General features: G+C 55.1%; 1 protein-coding gene across 1 annotated transcript; it reads left to right on the top strand.

The window, feature by feature from the left end:
* The first annotated feature begins 453 nt into the window (after positions 1-453).
* Positions 454-13,838, top strand: FKRP (fukutin related protein). The gene is made up of 2 exons (XM_089665115.1): positions 454-531; positions 9,520-13,838. The coding sequence occupies exon 2, from the start codon at positions 9,541-9,543 to the stop codon at positions 10,990-10,992; it is 1,452 nt and encodes a 483-aa protein (XP_089521241.1). The 5' UTR covers positions 454-531; positions 9,520-9,540; the 3' UTR covers positions 10,993-13,838.
* The last annotated feature ends 1,311 nt before the right edge of the window (positions 13,839-15,149 follow it).

Below are 15,149 nucleotides of genomic sequence, written 5' to 3'. Positions count from 1 at the left end.
CCAGGACAGCCAACCACAGGCTACAGTCGGACCACTCCGACCAATCACCATGGACGACTTCTGATATTCCCCGCCTACCCTGCAGACTCGGTGCAAAAGGCAGCCCCGCCCCATTAGGCGTCCTAGCCAACCGTATCGGACAATATTTGCATAAGAAGGGGAGACGGAGATGAAGCCACACCTCCACGCTTTAGACCCACCCATACTTGGAAAGACAGGCCAATCCCGGTGCGGTTACCGAGGCTTTGGCACAAGGCTCCGCCCAGAGCTGGCTGCCACGTCAATTGCGAGACTTAGGGGCGGAGCTTCGTATTCCGCAGAGCCGCAGTGGAGGCGGAAAAATGGGAGGTACTTCAGAAAAGTGGGTGAGAAGAATCAGGAGTGGGCGGGGCTGTTTTTATTTACAATGTCTGAATGGAAACAGAACAATAAAGTTTGAAATATTCGGTGACGTCAGGGGGGCGGGGACCAGTGAACCGGAAGACACGTGGGCGGCTGATGGATACAATGTAACAAGTGTGTGAGATCCAGGTATAGTCACGTGGTGTCCTGTGTATGTGTGTCTGTCCATCAACCAATCACCATCTCCGCTGAGAGTGGGGTGCTGTGTGCAGGTCGCATGACTAAAGTGTGATCACTGACCCCTCCCACCGCGAAACAGGGACCCCCAGCCGCCCCCCGTCCCCTCCCATCGCGAAACAGGGACCCCAACCGACTCAGTGCCTGACCACTAACCCCTCCCACCGCGAAACAGGGACCCCCCGACCCCTCCCACCACGAAACAGGGACCCCCAGCCACCCCCCGACCCCTCCCATCGCGAAACAGGGACCCCCGACCCCTCCCACCACGAAACAGGGACCCCCAAACGCCCCCCCAACCCAGTGCCTGACCACTAACCCCCTCCCACCACGAAACAGGGACCCCCGACCCCTCCCACCACGAAACAGGGACCCCCAAACGCCCCCCCAACCCAGTGCCTGACTGCTGACCCCTCCCACTGCGAAACAGGGACCCCCAACCGCCCCCAACTCATCACCTGATCCCTCCCACTGCGAAACAGAGACCCCCAACCGCCCCTGACCCCTCCCACTGCGAAACAAGGGCCCCCAAAAGACCCCTCCCACCATGAAACAGGGACCTCCAACCGACCCAGTGCCTGACCACTAACCCCTCCCACCGCGAAACAGGGACCCCCCGACCCCTCCCACCACGAAACAGGGACCCCCAGCCGCCCCCCGACCCCTCCCATCGCGAAACAGGGACCCCCGACCCCTCCCACCACGAAACAGGGACCCCCAAACGCCCCCCCAACCCAGTGCCTGACCACTAACCCCCTCCCACCACGAAACAGGGACCCCCGACCCCTCCCACCACGAAACAGGGACCCCCAAACGCCCCCCCAACCCAGTGCCTGACTGCTGACCCCTCCCACTGCGAAACAGGGACCCCCAACCGCCCCCAACTCATCACCTGATCCCTCCCACTGCGAAACAGAGACCCCCAACCGCCCCTGACCCCTCCCACTGCGAAACAAGGGCCCCCAAAAGACCCCTCCCACCATGAAACAGGGACCTCCAACCGACCCAGTGCCTGACCGCTGACTCCTCCCACCGCGAAACAGGGACCCCCCAACCGCCCTCAGATCCCTCCCACCACAAAACAGGGACCCCCAACCGACCCATCGTCTGACCACTGACCCCTCCCACTGTGAAACAGGGACCCCCAACCGACCCACGATCCCTCCCACCGCAAAACAGGGACCCCCCCAACCGCCCTCCAACCCATCACCTGACCACTGACCCCTCCCACCATGAAACGGGCCCCCGACCCACTGCCTGACTTCTGACCCCTCCCATCGCGAAACAGGGACCTCAAACCGCCCCCCGACCCTGTGCCTGACCCCTTACTCCTCCCACCGTGAAATGGACCCCCAACCACCCTCCGACCCCTGCCACCACGAAATATGGACCCCCAACCACCCCCCAACCCAGTGTCTGACCACTGACTCCTCCCAACCCGAAACAGGGACCCCCAATCACCCTCCGACCCCTCCCACCACGAAACATGGACCCCCAACCACCCCTCGGCCCATCACCTGACCGCTGACCCCTCCCACCGTGAAACAGGACCCCCAATCGCCCCCCGACCCATCACCTGACTGCTGACCCCTCTCACTGCATAACAGGGACCCCAAACTGCCCTCTGACCCCTCCCACTGCAAAATATGGACCCCAAACTGCCCTCTGATCCCTCCTACCATGAAACAGGGACCCCCAACCCATCACCTGACCTCTGACCGCTCCCACCGCAAACCAGGGACCCCCAACCGACTTCCAACAGGTCACCTGACCACTGACCCCTCCCACTGCAAAACAGGGAGCTACTACTGCCCTCCAATCCCTCCCACATGAAACAGGGACCCCAAACTGAGGGGTGGCGGTGGACGTGGTATACTTGGACAGAGGGGTAGCGGTGGACGTGGTATACTTGGACAGAGGGGTAGCGGTGGACGTGGTATACTTGGACAGAGGGGTAGCGGTGGGCGTGGTATACTTGGACAGAGGGGTGGCGGGGGACGTGGTATACTTGGACAGAGGGGTGGCGGGGGACGTGGTATACTTGGACAGAGGGGTGGCGGTGGATGTGGTATACTTGGACACAGGGGTGGACGTGGTATACTTGGACAGAGGGGTGGCGGGGGACGTGGTATACTTGGACAGAGGGGTGGCGGTGGACGTGGTATACTTGGACAGAGGGGTGGCGGTGGATGTGGTATACTTGGACACAGGGGTGGGCGTGGTATACTTGGACAGAGGGGTGGCGGGGGACGTGGTATACTTGGACAGAGGGGTGGCGGTGGACGCGGTATACTTGGACAGGGGGGTGGCGGTGGACACGGTATACTTGGACAGAGGGGTGGCGGTGGACACGGTATACTTGGACAGAGGGGTGGCGGTGGACACGGTACACTTGGACAGAGGCGTCTTGGTGGACGTGGTATACTTGGACAGAGGGGTGGCTGTGGACGTGGTATACTTGGACAGAGGGGTGGCAGTGGACGTGGTATACTTGGACAGAGGGGTGGCGGTGGACGTGGTATACTTGGACAGAGGGGTGGCGGTGGACGTGGTACACTTGGACAGAGGGGTGGCGGTGGACGTGGTATACTTGGACAGAGGGGTGGCGGTGGACGTGGTATACTTGGACAGAGGGGTGGCGGTGGACGTGGTACACTTGGACAGAGGGGTGGCGGTGGACACGGTATACTTGGACAGAGGGGTGGCGGTGGACGTGGTACACTTGGACAGAGGCGTCTTGGTGGACGTGGTATACTTGGACAGAGGGGTGGCGGTGGACGTGGTACACTTGGACAGAGGGGTGGTGGTGGACGTGGTATACTTGGACAGAGGGGTGGCGGTGGACGTGGTATACTTGGACACAGTTCCCCACACACGGCTAATGTGTAAGGTAAAGTCTATCGGCTGGAAAAATCCGAATGGGGGTTTTGGTAGATCACAAGCTGCGGGTTCTAAAGTGAGCAAAATCCTTGTATTAGGAGAGGTATAGACTCCAGAGAGAGATATCACCCCCCCCCCCCCCGGGTACAAATCATTAGTAATACCTCATCTGGAATATGCAGTTCAGTTTTCGGCTCCAATTCACAAAAAGAACATTGGGGAACTGGAGGAAGTACAGAGAAGGGCAACCAAACTGATATGAGGCATGGAGGAGATCAGCTATGAGGAAAGATTAGAGGAACTGAATGTATTCTCTACTGAGAAGAGGAGATTAAGGGGGATATGATCTCCATGTATAATACATAAGGGGGGGATATGATCTCCATGTATAATACATAAGGGGGGGATATGATCTCCATGTATAATACATAAGGGGGGATATGATCTCCATGTATAATACATAAGGGGGGATATGATCTCTATGTATAATACATAAGGGGGGGATATGATCTCCATGTATAATACATAAGGGGGGATATGATCTCTATGTATAATACATAAGGGGGGGATATGATCTCCATGTATAATACATAAGGGGGGATATGATCTCCATGTATAATACATAAGGGGGGGATATGATCTCCATGTATAATACATAAGGGGGATATGATCTCCATGTATAATACATAAGGGGGGGATATGATCTCCATGTATAATACATAAGGGGGGGATATGATCTCCATGTATAATACATAAGGGGGGGATATGATCTCCATGTATAATACATAAGGGGGGGATATGATCTCCATGTATAATACATAAGGGGGGATATGATCTCCATGTATAATACATAAGGGGGGATATGATCTCCATGTATAATACATAAGGGGGGATATGATTTCCATGTATAATACATAAGGGGGGGGATATGATCTCATGTATAATACATAAGGGGGGGATATGATCTCCATGTATAATACATAAGAGGGATATGATCTCCATGTATAATACATAAGGGGGGGGGGGGGATATGATCTCCATGTATAATACATAAGGGGGATATGATCTCCATGTATAGTACATAAGGGGGGGGATATGATCTCCATGTATAATACATAAGGGGGGGGATATGATCTCCATGTATAATATATAAGGGGGGATATGATCTCCATGTATAATACATAAGGGGGGATATGATCTCCATGTATAATACATAAGGGGGGATATGATCACCATGTATAATACATAAGGGGGGGATATGATCTCATGTATAATACATAAGGGGGGGATATGATTTCCATGTATAATACATAAGGGGGGATATGATCTCCATGTATAATACATAAGGGGGGGATATGATCTCCATGTATAATACATAAGGGGGGATATGATCTCCATGTATAATACATAAGGGGGATATGATCTCCATGTATAATAAGGGGGATATGATCTCCATGTATAATACATAAGGGGGGATATGATCTCCATGTATAATACATAAGGGGGGGATATGATCTCCATGTATAATACATAAGGGGGATATGATCTCCATGTATAATACATAAGGGGGGATATGATCTCCATGTATAATACATAAGGGGGGGATATGATCTCCATGTATAATACATAAGGGGGGATATGATCTCCATGTATAATACATAAGGGGGGATATGATCTCCATGTATAATACATAAGGGGGGGATATGATCTCCATGTATAATACATAAGGGGGATATGATCTCCATGTATAATACATAAGGGGGATATGATCTCCATGTATAATACATAAGGGGGGATATGATCTCCATGTATAATACATAAGGGGGGATATGATCTCCATGTATAATTCAAAAGGGGGGGATATGATCTCCATGTATAATACATAAGGGGGGGATATGATCTCCATGTATAATACATAAGGGGGATATGATCTCCATGTATAATACATAAGGGGGGATATGATCTCCATGTATAATACATAAGGGGGGATATGATCTCCATGTATAATACATAAGGGGGGATATGATCTCCATGTATAATACATAAGGGGGGGGGATATGATCACCATGTATAATACATAAGGGGGGATATGATCTCCATGTATAATACATGGGGGGGATATGATCTCCATGTATAATACATAAGGGGGGATATGATCTCCATGTATAATACATAAGGGGGGGATATGATCTCCATGTATAATACATAAGGGGGGGATATGATCTCCATGTATAATACATAAGGGGGGGATATGATCTCCATGTATAATACATAAGGGGGGGATATGATCTCCATGTATAATACATAAGGGGGGATATGATCTCCATGTATAATACATAAGGGGGATATGATCTCCATGTATAATACATAAGGGGGGATATGATCTCCATGTATAATACATAAGGGGGGGATATGATCTCCATGTATAATACATAAGGGGGATATGACCTCCATGTATAATACATAAGGGGGGATATGATCTCCATGTATAATACATAAGGGGGGATATGATCTCCATGTATAATACATAAGGGGGGATATGATCTCCATGTATAATACATAAGGGGGGATATGATCTCCATGTATAATACATAAGGGGGGGATATGATCTCCATGTATAATACATAAGGGGGGATATGATCACCATGTATAATACATAAGGGGGGATATGATCTCCATGTATAATACATAAGGGGGGATATGATCTCCATGTATAATACATAAGGGGGGATATGATCTCCATGTATAATACATAAGGGGGGATATGATCTCCATGTATAATACATAAGGGGGGATATGATCTCCATGTATAATACATAAGGGGGATATGATCACCATGTATAATACATAAGGGGGGGATATGATCACCATGTATAATACATAAGGGGGGATATGATCTCCATGTATAATACATAAGGGGGGATATGATCTCCATGTATAATACATAAGGGGGGATATGATCTCCATGTATAATACATAAGGGGGGATATGATCTCCATGTATAATACATAAGGGGGGATATGATCTCCATGTATAATACATAAGGGGGGGGATTTGATCTCCATGTATAATACATAAGGGGGGATATGATCTCCATGTATAATACATAAGGGGGGATATGATCTCCATGTATAATACATAAGGGGGATATGATCTCCATGTATAATACATAAGGGGGATATGATCTCCATGTATAATACATAAGGGGGGATATGATCTCCATGTATAAGACATCAGTGGTTCATATAGTGAACTCGGTGTAGTTATTCCCCCTGAGGTCATCACAGAGGACAAGGGGGCGCTCTTTACATCTGGAGGAAAAGAAATGTCATCTCCAAACACGGAAAGGTTTCTTCACAGTAAGAGCTGTGAGAATGTGGAATAGACTCCCTCCAGAGTTGGGTGTGGCCAGCTCAGTGGATTGCTGTAGGAAAGTCCTGGATTCTTTCTTGGATACACAGAATATAACTGGATAGAACATTTATAGGTGAAGGTGATCCAGGGAATATCCGATTATTGATCCCGGGAATATCCGATTGCCTCTCGGGGGATCAGGAAGGAATGTTTCCCCTGCAGGAGGAGATTGGATCGTGCTTTGCTGGGATTTTGCCTTCCTCTGGATACACTGTGGGTGGAGGATTATACTTTTTTTTTTTTCTATGGTTGAACTGGATGGACTTTTGTCTTTTTTCAGCCAAACTAACTATGTAACTGTTCTCAGATCCATCATCTGACCGCTGACCCCTCCCACTGTGAAACAGGGACCCCAAACCACCATCCGATCCATCACCTGACCGCTGACCCTTCCCATTGTGAAACAGGGACCCGAACCACCCCCTGGCCCTTCCCACTGCAAAACAGGGACCACCAACCAACTACGGACCCCTCCCACCGTGAAACAGGGACTCCAAACTGCCCTTTGACCCCTCCCACCACATAACCGGGACCGCCAACCACCCCCGACCCCTCCCATCGTGAAACAGGGACCCCAAACCACCCTCCGACTCATCACCTGACTGCTGACCCCTCCCACTGCAAAACAGACCCCAAACCATCCTCCATCCCATCACCTGACCACTGACCCCTCCCACCGCAAAACAGGGACCCCCAACCACTCTCAAACCGTCACCTGACCACTGGCACCTCCCACTGCGAAACAGGGACCCCAAACCATTTTTTGTCCCGTCACCTGACTTCTGACCCCTCCCACTGCAAAACAGGGACTCCCAACCTCACCCTTACCCCTCCCACTGTGAAACAGAGGCCCCAAACCCGTCACCTGACCGCTCACCCCTCCCACCGTAAAAAAGGGACCCCCAACTGACCTCTGACCCATGACGGCTTACCCCTTCCACCACAAAACGGAACCCATACCGCCGTCCAACCCGTCTCCTGATCACTGACCCCCCCCCACTGCGAAATAGGGACCCCCAACCATCCCTGATCCTTCCCACCGCGAAACAGGGACCCCCAACCTCACCCCAACCCATCCCTCCGCAAAACAGGGACTCCAAACCTCTCTCTGACCCGTCACCTGACCGCTGACCCCTCCCACTGCTAAATTGGGACCCCCCAACCGCCCCCCGATCTGTCACCTGAACGCTGACCCCCTCCCACCGTGAAACAGGGACCCCCAACTGCCCCCCCGACACATCACCTGACCGCAGACCCCTCCCACTGTGAAACAGGGACCCCAAACCATCCTCCGACTCGTCACATGACTGCTGACCCCTCCCACCGTGAAACAGGAACCCCCAACTGCTCCCCCGACCCGTCACCTGACCGCTGACCCCTCCCACTGCTAAACAAGGACCCCCAACCCTTCACCTGACCACTGATCCCTCCCACCGCAAAACAGGGGCTCCCAACCGCCCTCTGACCCATTACATGACCGTTGACTCCTCCTACCACGAAACAGACCCCATACCACCCTCCGACCTGTCACCTGACCTTTCCCACCACGAAACAGGGACTCCAAACCACCTTCTGACCTGTCATCTGACCGCTGACTCCTCCCACCACGAAACAGAGACCCCATACCACCCTCCGACCTGTCACCTGACCCTTTTCACCACAAAACAGGGACTCCAAACCACCTTCTGACCTGTCACCTGACCGCTGACCACTCCCACCACAAAACAGACCTCAAACTGCACTCTCTGGCGCGTGCCGTGACCGCGGAGCCCTCTCTGGCGCGTGCCGTGACCGGGGGAGCCCTCTCTGTCGCGTGCCGTGACCGGGGGAGCCCTCTCTGTCGCGTGCCGTGACCGGGGGAGCCCTCTCTGTCGCGTGCCGTGACCGGGGGAGCCCTCTCTGTCGCGTGCCGTGACCGGGGGAGCCCTCTCTGTCGCGTGCCGTGACCGGGGGAGCCCTCTCTGTCGCGTGCCGTGACCGGGGGAGCCCTCTCTGTCGCGTGCCGTGACCGGGGGAGCCCTCTCTGTCGCGTGCCGTGACCGGGGGAGCCCTCTCTGTCGCGTGCCGTGACCGGGGGAGCCCTCTCTGTCGCGTGCCGTGACCGGGGGAGCCCTCTCTGTCGCGTGCCGTGACCGGGGGAGCCCTCTCTGTCGCGTGCCGTGACCGGGGGAGCCCTCTCTGTCGCGTGCCGTGACCGGGGGAGCCCTCTCTGTCGCGTGCCGTGACCGGGGGAGCCCTCTCTGTCGCGTGCCGTGACCGCGGAGCCCTCCCAGAAAGGGGGGTGGGAGAGGATTCAGGTACCCCACATTTCCCTGGGGTTGGGGTCACCCTAGCTCCATGCGTGTAGAGGATGGCAGCTGTCCATCCGGGGTTCATACACATCCTGCTCTGTACATAGAGGTGAGCGGCCCATATGGTGGAGGAGGGGGGGTTGGCACTCACTCTACAATGTACAGGACATGGGGGGGGGGCGGGGGTGATGTGTTCATTGTTCAGCCAGCAGGGGGCAGCACCATTGGAGTGATATTGGGGATGAGGGTGGAAGGAGGGTGTGCCGGGGCGATCGGTCACCTGATGGCGGATCCTGCGTTTGGTTGGGTGATTTGAGCGTTCCGTGTGTTCATATTTGATGCTTTGTCGTTCCAGGCCGCCCTCCATGGGTCCAGGATGCGCTGCCCGCTGTGCCATCTGCTGATCGCCCTGACGCTGCTCTGCAATGTTCTGCTGCTCTATTACACGTGGCACCTGAATTCCCGCCCACCAGGGCGCCTCAACCCCTCCCCCTCTCTGTCTCCGGGGATCACCGTCATTGTGCGGGAGTTCCGGACCTTCGAACACGGCCTGGCCGACCTCAACCACTCCTTCCTGCGTGCCCGCCCGTCTCTCCAGATCTTCATAGCCTCTGAGGCTCTACCATACCCGCCGGTGCCCAGGCTCCATGTTCTGCGCCTTCACCCCTCCCCCGAGCAACCTGGCTCAGCTGTCCGCCTGGAGTCCCACGTCCACACCCGCCTGGTGGCTCTGGTACCGGACGGGACATCTCTAGACCCCCCTGATCTGCTGGACAGGATGGCCTGGGCTCTGCGGGAGGCTCCGACTGGAGTCCGGATCATAGCGGCCGGCGCTGGGACTGTGCTGCACTGCTTACACCTGAATGTGTCCCTGAGGGACTGGACGGCGGAGTACAGGGCGGCCGGTGCAGGGGAAGCCTGTGGTGCCATCGGCGGATCTGCTGTCCTCCTGATGAGATCCCGTGACTTGTTCGACTTGCCGTTTCCTCTCTCCCGCCCAGTCCAGTCGGCCATTTTCATCCAGTCTGCTCTGCGGGGGTGGGGGGTGAAGATACTGGAAGGAGCCAAGTTTCCTCGCACCCCTCTTCCGGCCACAGACCACGGACGCTGGAAGGCCGACCAGGCGGAGCGTGCAGACGAGGCCGCCACTATGCGAGCCTTGAGCTTACGATTGGTCCGTGGCCCCGAAGGAGATCGATGGTATGGGTGTTCCAAGGAGACGCCCCGCTGTTTCGGGACGGTGGTCGGGGAGACCCCGGAGTACCTGTATGAAGGTCGCTGGACTCCGCCCTGCTGTCTCCGAGCTCTGAGGACCACTATGGCGCACGTCATCAAGACTTTGGAGGCCAGCAATGTGCGCTACTGGCTGGAGGGAGGAAGTTTGCTCGGGGCGGCCCGTCTCCGCGACATCATCCCCTGGGACTATGACGTGGACCTGGGCATCTACCTGGAGGACATTGGGCTGTGCCCTGAGCTGCGGGGGGCCCAAGGGGGCTCACTGATAGACTCAGAGGGCTTTGTGTGGGAGCGTGCCGTGGAAGGAGACTTCTTCAGGGTCCAGTACAGCCAAAGCAATCACCTACATGTGGACCTGTGGCCCTTCTACCCTCGGGATGGGGTGATGACTCGGGATTCATGGACGGGGCACCCCCAAGATATAGAGTTCCCTGAGAGTTTCCTGCAGCCCCTACAGACTTTGCCATTCGCGGGGGTCATGGTACAGGCGCCAAATAATCATGTGGAGCTCCTAAAATTAAAATTTGGTGAAAGAGCCATCGAGGAGCCCCAGTACCCCAACCCGGCCGTCCTGAGGATGAGCCGGAGGTGAGGAACCCCAGTATCCCAGACCGGCTGTCCTGAGGATGAGCCAGAGGTGAGGAGCCCAAGTACCCCAACCCGGCTGTCCTGAGGATGAGCCAGAGGTGAGGAACCCAAGTATCCCAGCCCGGCTGTCCTGAGGACGAGCCAGAGGTGAGGAACCCCAGTACCCCAAACCTGCTGTCCTGAGGATGAGCCGGAGGTGAGGAACCCTAGTCCAGCTGTCCTGAGGATGAGCCGGAGGTGAGGAACCCTAGTCCAGCTGTCCTGAGGACGAGCCAGAGGTGAGGAACCCCAGTACCCCAAACCTGCTGTCCTGAGGATGAGCCGGAGGTGAGGAACCCTAGTCCAGCTGTCCTGAGGATGAGCCGGAGGTGAGGAACCCTAGTCCAGCTGTCCTGAGGATGAGCCGGAGGTGAGGAACCCTAGTCCAGCTGTCCTGAGGATGAGCCAGAAGTGAGGAACCCCAGTACCCTAGTCCAGCTGTCCTGAGGATGAGCCGGAGGTGAGGAACCTCAGTACCCCAACCCGGCCATGCTGAGGATGAGCAAGATGTGAGGAGCCCAAGTACCCCAACCTAGCTGTCCTGAGGATCAGCCAGAGGTGAGGAACCCCAGTACCCCAAACCAGCCGTCCTGAGGATGAACTGGAGGTCAGGAACCATAGTACCCCAACCTGGTTGTCCTGAGGATGAGCTGGAGGTGAGGATCCCTAGTACCCCAACCTGGTCATCCTGAGGATGTGCCAAAGATGCGGGACCCCAGTACCCCAACCTGGCCATCCTGAGGATGAGCTGAAAATGAGAAAAGCCAGTACCCCAACCTAGCCGTACTGAGGGTGAGCTGGAGGTGAGGAACCCCAGTACCCCAACCTGGCCATCCTGAGGGTGAGCCGGAGGTGAGGAACCCCAGTACCCCAACCTTGCCATCCTGAGGGTGAGCTGGAGGTGAGGAACCCCAGTACCCCAACCTTGCCATCCTGAGGGTGAGCTGGAGGTGAGGAACCCCAGTACCCCAACCTTGCCATCCTGAGGGTGAGCTGGAGGTGAGGAACCCCAGTACCCCAACCTGGCTGTACTGAGGGTGAGCTGGAGGTGAGGAACCCCAGTACCCCAACCTGGCCATCCTGAGAGTGAGCCGGAGGTAAGGAACCCCAGTACCCCAACCTGGCCGTACTGAGGGTGAGCTGGAGGTGAGGAACCCCAGTACCCCAACCTAGCCGTACTGAGGGTGAGCTGGAGGTGAGGAACCCCAGTACCCCAACCTGGCCATCCTGAGGGTGAGCTTGAGGTGAGGAACCTCAGTACCCCAACCTGGCCATCCTGAGGGTGAGCTGGAGGTGAGGAACCCCAGTACCCCAACCTTGTTGTCCTGAGGATGGGCCTAAGTTGAGGAACCCCAATAACCCACCCTGGCTGTCCTGAGGATGGGCCTAAGTTGAGGAACCCCAATAACCCACCCTGGCTGTCCTGAGGATGGGCCTAAGTTGAGGAACCCCAATAACCCACCCTGGCTGTCCTGAGGATGGGCCTAAGTTGAGGAACCCCAATAACCCACCCTGGCTGTCCTGAGGATGGGTCGAAGATGAGACTGGCCCAGACTAGGAGGACTGAGAGGGAAGTTCTGGAGGATAGGGCCCTGCGTGTGTGAATGGAGGAGGACATGACAGAGAGTTGCAGTCAGCTGGGGGGGCCCACACATCCTTCCTTGAAGCGGTCTGTCCATCATCCGCCTGGTCAGACTCTCAGCTCTACAACTAATGTGCAGCCAATCAGGGATACCCTTTCACCTTGAGTTCAGTAAGCTGATGTCTGATTGGCTGTTGGATAATCCGTGGGAAGATCTGGCTGGGGGGGAGGGGGGTGTCTGCTGCTAATATATAATGTCTGTATGTGTATATAGAGGTGACACCATGTATATAGATTAGGTGATCCATCGCTCGCCATGGGGGGGCAGCACCGCGCACGCTGACACGCTGTATACGGCAGAGCGCGGCGTTGACCTTGGATGGCTGCTAAGAAAAGGCGAGGCGGATGGATCCAGCTTGTAAATTGAGGCAGCGAGGAATCAGCCACCGCGCCCCTCGTGCCTCGCCAAATATAGGTGGAGCTGAGGAGGCGGCCGGGTCACCTCTGTGGAGGTTATATAAAGACGTCGGGCTGCGGGCGATAAAAATAAAGCGATCCCATGGGGGGGCTACGTATAGCAATGTATAGAATGTGTTCCTCCATGTGACGCCCTCTGAATATCGGAGACGACGGGGCGCTCCCCTTCATCCGGGATTGGATCAGCCGCCCACACACGGTACAATTTCCTGCAGATTTCCCCGGCATGGCTGCATACGGATCGCTGTGACCGAAATCTAAAGGACAATTGTACAATGTATGGGCAGCCTTTGTGGTGGAGAAATTCCTTCCAGGCAGATCTGATGAAGGCGGGGGGGGATCTCGGCCTGCCGCCAAAATCCAGAGCTGTGCCCCCACTTCTGGAGATCAATGCTCAGGAGGACTTCAGGCTGCGATCCAGAACGAAAACGCGGTAATATCGCATACGCATTTCTGCTCGCCTGCACACGTGAAGGAAAGGCAGTCAAAACGCAAACATGGAGGGATTGTGATGCATTTTTGACAGTTTCCATTCAATTCAGTGATGGGGGGGGCTGTGTTTTTGGTGCGGTCTTGAAAACAGCGCCAAAGGTGCAGCAAGCAGGACTTCATAATGCAGTGCCGGGGGTGGGAGGAGTCTCACAGGATTTAAAGGGGAACACACAAGAAAAATGCAGCAGTGTGGCAACAGCCTACAATATGGAGGAGGGGAAATGGGAGGAGATGGAAGGAGGGAAAGCTTTGGGTGGGGGGGTAGGAAGGTCAGGTGTGAGGGAGGATCTGCGGGGGGGTGCCATAGAGTTGGGAGTTTAGGTGTGGAGTTTATAGAAGTTGGGGGAGGGGTTAGACGTAGAGGAGGGGTTATAGGAGTTGGGAGGGGTCAGGCGTAGAGGTGGAGTTGGGAGGGGTTAGGTGTAGAGGTGGGGTTATAGGGGTTGGGAGGGGTTAGGTGTAGAGGTGGGGTTATAGGAGTTGGGAGGGGTTAGGTGTAGAGGAGGGGTTATAGGAGTTGGGAGGGGTCAGGCGTAGAGGTGGAGTTGGGAGGGGTTAGGTGTAGAGGTGGGGTTATAGGGGTTGGGAGGGGTTAGGTGTAGAGGAGGGGTTATAGGGGCTGGGAGGGGTTAGGTGTAGAGGAGGGGTTATAGGGGCTGGGAGGGGTTAGGTGTAGAGGAGGGGTTATAGGGGCTGGGAGGGGTTAGGTGTAGAGGAGGGGTTATTGGAGTTGGGAGGGGTTAGGTGTAGAGGAGGGGTTATAGGAGTTGGGAGGGGTTAAGTGTAGAGGTGGAGTTGGGAGGGGTCAGGCGTAGAGGTGGAGTTGGGAGGGGTTAGGTGTAGAGGTGGGGTTATAGGGGCTGGGAGGGGTTAGGTGTAGAGGAGGGGTTATAGGGGCTGGGAGGGGTTAGGTGTAGAGGAGGGGTTATAGGAGTTGGGAGGGGTTAGGTGTAGAGGAGGGGTTATAGGAGTTGGGAGGGGTTAGGTGTAGAGGAGGGGTTATAGGAGTTGGGAGGGGTTAAGTGTAGAGGTGGAGTTGGGAGGGGTCAGGCGTAGAGGTGGAGTTGGGAGGGGTTAGGTGTAGAGGTGGGGTTATAGGGGTTGGGAGGGGTTAGGTGTAGAGGAGGGGTTATAGGGGCTGGGAGGGGTTAGGTGTAGAGGAGGGGTTATTGGAGTTGGGAGGGGTTAGGTGTAGAGGAGGGGTTATAGGAGTTGGGAGGGGTTAGGTGTAGAGGAGGGGTTATAGGAGTTGGGAGGGGTTAGGTGTAGAGGAGGGGTTATAGGAGTTGGGAGGGGTTAAGTGTAGAGGTGGGGTTTTAGGAGTTGGGAGGGGTTTGGCATAGAGGGGTTATAGTAGGGTGGGGCTTTTAGTCTGATGCAATGGGTTGCAGAAAAGGGGCCCGCCCCTGTTCTGCTCTTGGCCCCGCCCCTGTCCCCACCTACCACACGGATATTTCCAGCAGGGGCGAGTCTCCGATCTCCTCCAGAAATGACAAATTTCTTTTCAACATTCATAGAATTGGGGCCACAAACTGGAGGATTAGATGCGACCAATCACGTCTCTGCTCTCT

This window comes from Staurois parvus, unplaced genomic scaffold (genome assembly GCF_062004578.1).
Source record: "Staurois parvus isolate SC_StPar_1 unplaced genomic scaffold, SC_StPar_1.0 ptg002135l, whole genome shotgun sequence".
In the NCBI taxonomy this organism is placed as follows: Eukaryota; Metazoa; Chordata; class Amphibia; order Anura; family Ranidae; genus Staurois; species Staurois parvus.
This window is presented reverse-complemented; position numbering and strand designations above follow the sequence as displayed.